The sequence below is a fragment of the Bos indicus genome, chromosome 20 (assembly GCF_029378745.1).
Source record: "Bos indicus isolate NIAB-ARS_2022 breed Sahiwal x Tharparkar chromosome 20, NIAB-ARS_B.indTharparkar_mat_pri_1.0, whole genome shotgun sequence".
Taxonomy (NCBI): domain Eukaryota; kingdom Metazoa; phylum Chordata; class Mammalia; order Artiodactyla; family Bovidae; genus Bos; species Bos indicus.
Genome location: NC_091779.1, coordinates 23,914,638 through 23,922,259, shown reverse-complemented (window position 1 = coordinate 23,922,259; position 7,622 = coordinate 23,914,638). Strand labels below are relative to the sequence as shown.

Here is a 7,622-nt window from a genome sequence, read left to right as displayed (position 1 = left end):
AGAATAGTTATATTAACACAAAGTAGGTGACACAGGCTGATAGATACCAAGAGTTCAAAGCCAGGTTAACATTATTTCAAAAACACTTCCTGGAGAAGATAGGACTTAAGTGAAGGTACAGAGCAAAGGAACTGAGGAGCAGGAATTCCAGACTAGATGAGAGCTCCAACAAAGGCATAAGGCAGGAAATCATGACAGCCCAGCGATAACACAGGAGGTGAGTGAGGGTTAATGTTAAAAAGAACAGTGGCTTGATGGAGCTTGAAGAAACCTTAGCAGTCATCAAATCCAAAGCCCTATTTGCAAATGTTGTGGCATACCCAAGGTCACTCAGTAAGTTTATGGCAGAGCCTAGTTAAGTATAGGTCCCCTAACTTCAGATTCTGGGCTCAGGACTCCAAGGTTGAGGTCAAGGGGGATTAGATAATGGGGAGTCACTGAGAGTTTATGAGCAGGGTACTGGGAGGATCAGCACAGTACTTTTAGAAATTAAATCTATCAGTGATGTGGAAACCCACTAAGAATAAAGACAGGAAACCAGATAGAAGGCAATTGCCACAAATTGGTCATCAGGTGTGTAGGACGTTACTGCTGCTGCTGCTGCTGAGTCACTTCAGTTGCATCCGACTCTGTGCTACCCCAGAGACGGCAGCCCACCAGGCTCCCCCGTCCCTGGGATTCTCCAGGCAAGAACACTGGAGTGGGTTGCCATTTCCTTCTCCAATGCATGAAAGTGAAAAGTGAAAGCGAAGTCGCTCAGTCGTGTCCGACTCTTAGCGACCCCATGGACTGCAGCCCACCAGGCTCCTCCGTCCATGGGATTTTCCAGGCAAGAGGACTGGAGTGGGGTGCCATTGCCTTCTCCGAGGACGTTACTTGGGTGAAACAAAAGATAGAGAACAAGGAGTAAACTGAATAATCAGGAGGCTCCCTGAGTGATGGGATGACTAGGGTAAGATGAGATCATGAAGAGAGAAAAGGGAGTCCCAAGGAAGTCCTTGTCAGAGAGGAAATAATCCATATGCTTAATCCATATTAAAGTTACTCAGTCATGTCCGACTCTTTGTGACCCTATGGACTATAGCCCACCAGGTTCCTCTGTCCATGGAATTCTCCAGGCAAGAATACTGGAGTGAGTTGCCATTTCCTTCTCCAGGAGATCTTCCCACCTCAGGTATCGAACCCAGGTCTCCCACACTGCAGGCAGACTCTCTACCAACTGAGCCACCAGGGAAGCCTTATGCTTAACACAGAGGAGCACTTTAATCAGTATTTAAATGAGTAAGTTGTGCTTATTCAAGTGAATAAGTTGTGTTTTTAATGTATTGAGTTTGAGCTAAAGACAGAAAAGGATCTCAATGAAGAAATAACCAAGGGACTTCCCTGGTGGTCCAGTGGTTACGACTTCAAGTTCCCACTGCAAGGGCATGGGTTTGATCCCTGGTCAGGGAACTAAGACCCATGCATGCCATATCATGCAGCCAAAATAGAAAAAAAAAAAATATATATATATATATATATATCCAGAGATCTAAGTATAAGGCTGGAGCTTGGGAGAAAAGTGAAGGGGGAAAGAAGAGTTTACAAATTGTTGCAGTAGATATTCTTGTGACTATAGCAGTGAAAATGCATCTCTAACACGGAGGAGACAGAGAAAGAAGAAGAAAAGGGGAGGAGGAAAGCAGAAAGATAAGCACAGAATGAGAGACAACGTCTGGAAGTTGTGGTGGGATGAAACAGAGCAAGTAAAGTAACCTGAGAAAAAGGTCAGGGGAACAGGCATTCACCTCAGGAAAAGCACCATCTTGTTTGAGCCTCATGACAATGCCATGGAGTAGGCAAGGCCAATATCATTATTCTCATGTCAAAATGAGGAAGCTGAAGCCGGGAGGGGTTGAGTGACTAGCAGCAATTCCATATGCAGGCTGTGCCATCCGCTGCAGCAGAAAAGACTCGCATCTGGTCTGGACTCAAAGCCAGGTGTAGCACTCGGCCTCGGTGGTCTGTGGGAAGACAGACAGACAGCTCGTGTTCCACGTGTCAAGGGCTGTTGCCTAGCACTGGGAAGCAACCTAAGCTGGGGCCATGAATCCCATCCCAGGATAAAGGGCTTCTCCAAACACCTGCCACATTCAGGGCTGGCACTCCCACTGCACCTTTGCCAAGAAAACAGTCAGCGTGGGCTCTGGGGAACACCCTAAAGTGGCCAAGTTCTGCTTCACTGTTGCCCCTTCAGGGTGTTTCCCCTTGTATTAGATCCCTAGGGCTGCTGTAATAAATTACCACAAGCTGCATGGCTTAAGACAACGGAAATATATTCTCTCACAGGCCAGAAGTCCCAAATTAAGGGGTTGGCAGGGCCGGCTTCCTCTGGAGACTCCATTCCCTGACTCTTCTGGCTCTGGCAGCTGTTGACCATCCCAGAATGGTGGCCACATCACTCCAGTCTCTGCTTCCGTGGTCAAGTCGCCTCCACTTCTGTGTCTGTTCTCCGCTGTGTGCCTCTTATAAGACACTTGCTGTTACATTTAGGGCCCATCCGGATAATCCAGAATGATCTCATCTCAAAATCCTCAACTTTAATTACACCTGCAAAGACCCTTTCACAAAATAAAGTTCCATTCCCAGGTTCCAGGGACTTGACTTGGATAGCTCTGAGGGGACCAGCTTTTAGTTCCCCACAACCTCATACCTTCTACCATTATTAGTTCTATCTTCTCTACTCCACCAATTCCCAGGAATTCCCTTGGCCATGTTCCTACCACACACCCCATCCCTCTTCTTATCCTCCCCTAAAAGTAATCCCTTTAGGATGTTGGTTTCAAGAAGCTAATCAAATAAACTCATGCAGCTTCATGGAAAAGGACACAAAAATCTGTCCCACAAAGCAAACATAAGTCTTTGTGTGAAATTCTGAGGATAATAACCCTCTTTCCAACTGACCATTTCTCAAAGAACATTCTGTGGGACAATAGTTTTATATGAGGTTGTTAGGTATTTAAAAATGAAAAGAGTCTTTAATAATCATCTTAATTTGAGAACTCCAAGTTAAGGAAATTAAACAGGATTCCTTATTTCAAAACTGCTATATGCATTATAGGGCTTCCCTAGTGGCTCAGTAGGTAAAGAATCTGTCTGTAATGCAGGAGACTCAGGTTTGATCCCTGGGTCGGGACGATCCCCTGAAGGAGGAAATGGGAATCCACTCCAGTATTCTTGCCTGGAGAATTTCATGGACAGAGGAAGCTGGTGAGTTACAGTCCATAGGGTTGCAAAGAGTTGGACACAACTGAGAGACTAACACTTTCATACGCATTATAAATATTTGGGAGAAGAGGCTATAATAGGCAGCATTTCTGAAACTTATTTGGTCCTTTTGACTTGAGCATCTTAAAGGACTAATGTTCCTCAGAAAATATTTTGCAAAACCTATCCTAATCCAACAATTCATGATCAAATCTTTACACCAAAATAGACAAAGCTGACTCCATGAAAGAAAGCTGGGACTAGGACAAAGTAGGAAAGAAGGAGGGGGATATGTTTCTGAATAGGTAGGTATTTGGGGGCACAAATAAAATCATATGAGATGGGTGGTCACCCTCTCATAGAGCAGTACAGCTTACAACTCAATTGAGAGCTGGAATTTCAGAAATAATCTTGTTCTCTGACACAAGATTCTCAAGAGCAAAGAGTGTAGCTACACTTTCCACTCCTAAAGGAGACATTGCTTAGATACTTAGGGCTTTTTCCACCTACACACAGAACTCCCAGTGCTCCCCTTCATGCAAACACAGACACACAACACACAGAGACACATCCCCAAGGATACATGGGATTGGCCCTAGGCATGTTGGTGCATAAAAAATGTTTAAATTCATTGATATAACGCCATCCTTTTAATTTAGAGTTGAAGAAAAACTTTAAGAATATCAAACGCTTTGTTCAAGGTCACACAGCCGGTTAATGACAGAGCCAGAACTGGAATCCAGTTCAAAGCTTTAACTGTTTACCATGCTCCAAACCCAGCACAAAGAAGAGATTCTTTTTCTACTAAAGGCCAGTATCCATTATTATGCTGGGAAAGATTGAAGACAAAAGGAGAAGGGGTGGCAGAGGATGAGATGGTTAGATGTCATCACTGTCTCAATGGACATGAATCTGAGCAAACTCTGGGAGATAGTAAAAGACAGAGGAACCTGGCATGCTGCAGCCCATGGGGCTGCAAAGAGTCAGATAGGACTGAGTACGTGTGCGCGCGTGCGCACGCACACACACACACACAAGCCATATAAATGAAAAACAACTTAATTTAGTTAGGAAAATATAGATCATTATACCAATGCTTTAAAATTAAACCTAAAAAGAAAATTGTATTCAATAAATATCAGATCAGATCAGATCAGATCAGTCGCTCAGTCGTGTCCGACTCTTTGCGACCCCATGAATCGCAGCACGCCAGGCCTCCCTGTCCATCACCAACTCCCGGAGTTAGTGATAAATACTCATGCATTCTTTATTATGTGCATTAAGATGAAAAGGAAGGAGGGAGAGAAAGTGGAAAAAGGAATAACAGGGGGAAAGTCCCAAATCTTTTATAGAACAGACTTTGAACAATATCTTGACTTAAAAGATGGACAGCTACTTCCAGAACTTGTTAGGAAAATGGCCTTTGGATGGAAACAAAAGCATTATTGAAATACTTCTTTCACATTCACAACAATCTTAGTTTACTAGATAGAGGGAAATGCCACCTTATTTCAGATGAAGTTCTTTAGAATTTCCATCCCCACGTTCCAAGAGAACTGTTACTGAAAGCATGGAAAGGTTGGTTTTCTTTATGCAGCAACAGCCATAAATGAGCCCATGCATTGATGCATGTGTGATGAACTGATGGAACTTAGTCAAAGGCCAGATCTCACTTATAAGCCAGAAAGTCAGCTACCACTGTTTCAAAGCTTAGAAATTATAGCCTTGGTGGGGTGGAGGTGGGGAGGGGGGTTGAGGGGAGGGTTGGAGGGGAAATTATAAGGCATCTTTCTTCTATAGTCAGGTGGATGAGGACCTCTTTAACTAAAATTTTCCTCCAGAGAATTATGACTGTGGGTAACAGGATGAGAATTACTAAAAGCATGACCATAATTGAAAATAGCTTCTTTCCAGCTTTTTGACCACAATTCATTGTCAAAACTACATTTCATGTGGTGACCCTATACATAGACATGCAAATGTACTGATAACAATGACAAAAGTTTCATAAAATAAAACCCACTTTTCCATTTTTCCATTCTATCCCATTCTATTTTTATTTTAATGCTGATCTTGACCCATGATGGAAACACTGACTCACAGTAAAAACACATAGAAGCTGAAGACCTCAGCAGCCACACCATGTGGCATTGCCCACTGAAGGGTGTTCATGAAGCAAGATCTTGAGATGTTCCCATACAAAGATTTCCCAAAGAACTTCAGTTCAGTTCAGTTTAGTCACTCAGTCTTGTCTGACTCTTTGCGACCCCATGAATTGCAGCACGCCAGGCCTCCCTGTCCATCACCAACTCCCAGAGTTTACCCAAACTCATGTGCATCAAGTTGGTGATGCCATTCAGCCATCTCATCCTCTGTCGTCCCCTTCTCCTCCTGCCACCAATCCCTCCCAGCATCAGGGTCTTTTCCAATGAGTCAACTCTTTGCATGAGGTGGCCAAAGTATTGGAGTTTCAGCCTCAGCATCAGTCTTTCCAATGAACACCCAGGACTGGTCTCCTTTAGGATGGACTGGTTGGATCTCCTTGCAGTCCAAGGGATTCTCAACAGTCTTCTCCAACACCACAGTTCAAAAGCATCAATTCTTCGGTGCTCAGCTTTCTTCACAGTCCAACTCTCACATCCATACATGACCACTGGAAAAACCATAGCCTTGACTAGACAGACCTTGGTTGGCAAAGTAATATCTCTGCTTTTTAATATGCTATCTGCTGCTGCTGCTGCTGCTGCTAAGTCACTTCAGTCATGTTTGACTCTGTGTGACCCCATAGACGGCAGCCCACCAGGCTCCCTTGTCCCTGGGATTCCCCAGGCAAAAACACTGGAGTGGGTTGCCATTTCCTTCTCCAATGCATGAAAGTGAAAAGTGAAAGTAAAGTCACTCAGTCGTGTCCGACTCTTAGCGACCTCATGGACTGCAGCCTACCAGGCTCCTCTGTCCATGGGGTTTTCCAGGCAAGAGTACTGGAGTGGGGTGCCATTGCCTTCTCCAATATGCTATCTACACTGGTCATAACTTTCCTTCCAAGGAGTAAGCATCTTTTAATTTCATGGCTGCAATCACCATCTGCAGTGATTTTGGAGCCCAAGAAAATAAAGTCTGACACTGTTTCCACTCTTTCCCCATCTGTTTCCCATGAAGTGATGGGACCAGATGCCATGACCTTAGTTTTCTGAATGTTGAGCTTTAAGCCAACTTTTTCACTCTCCTCTTTTACTTTCATCAAGAGGCTTTTGAGTTCCTCTTCACTTTCTGCCATAAGGGTGGTGTCATCTGCATATCTGAGGTTATTGATATTTCTCCCGGCAATCTTGATTCCAGCTTGTGCTTCCTCCAGCCCAGCGTTTCTCATGATGTACTCTGCATAGAAGTAAAATAAGCAGAGTGACAATATACAGCCTTGATGTACTCCTTTTCCTATTTGGAACCAGTCTGTTATTCCATGTCCAGTTCTAACTGTTGCTTCCTGACCTGCATATAGGTTTCTCAAGAGGCAGGTCAGGTGGTCTGGTATTCCCACTTCTTGAAGAATCTTCCACAGTTTATTGTGATCCACACAGTCAAAGGCTTTGGCATAGTCAATAAAGCAGAAATAGATGTTTTTCTGGAGCTCTCTTGCTTTTTCCATGATCCAGTGGATGTTGGCAATTTGATCTCTGGTTGCTCTGCCTTTTCTAAAACCAGCTTGAACATCTGGAAGTTCACGGTTCACATACTGCTGAAGCCTGGCTTGGAAACACCAAATGATTCCTCTTGGAGATTCCCAACACACATAATGTATCAAAGGCTTTGAGACATAATTAAGAAAGAAAAACTGTTCTTATTTAACTCAGAATTTCCAAATTTATCTGACCATATGATGTGCATTTGTAAAACAATCTTCCTGCTAAATACTTTGGGGAAATATTGTACATAGAAGAAACTACTGAGTTAGAGATGAAAATTAGTGTCTAAAAGTTCAAAATTAACTGCATCTTCTCTAACCAAAAACATTTTGCAGGAAGGAGGAAGGGTTAAATATACTCTCTGCTGTCTAATATAAAAAAAATTCACAAATCATTAAAACTAAAAAGTATAACTTATTATGACCAGATAAATGAAAAAATAATAAAAGCACTAATACCTTTATTCTGAGCATCAGCAAATTCATGCAAAAGTTGTCTATCAGTACTCCCACCTAAGTTTTAAGGCTTGATTTAATATGTTTCCTTAAACTAAAAAGGTCTGGTTACTTGTAATCACTATATGCCAAAGACCACCTCATGCTTCTCCTATACCCATTCTGGCACTGAAGTGGCTCTGTCAAGAGCTGTCTGTATTTTTATTCACCAAGTCACACAGTATAACAGCTGAAGGAC

General features: G+C 43.1%; 1 protein-coding gene across 3 annotated transcripts in view; it reads right to left on the bottom strand.

The window, feature by feature from the left end:
* Positions 1 to 1,525: 1,525 nt before the first annotated feature.
* Positions 1,526 to 7,622, bottom strand: part of CDC20B (cell division cycle 20B) — a 68,357-nt gene continuing 62,260 nt past the window's right edge. For all 3 annotated transcript variants that reach the window (XM_070774683.1, XM_070774681.1, XM_070774682.1), the window contains one exon: positions 1,526 to 2,003. In XM_070774683.1, the coding sequence (XP_070630784.1) occupies positions 1,903 to 2,003 (101 nt within the window). In that variant the 3' untranslated portion in view covers positions 1,526 to 1,902. The remainder of the gene's footprint in view (positions 2,004 to 7,622) is intronic.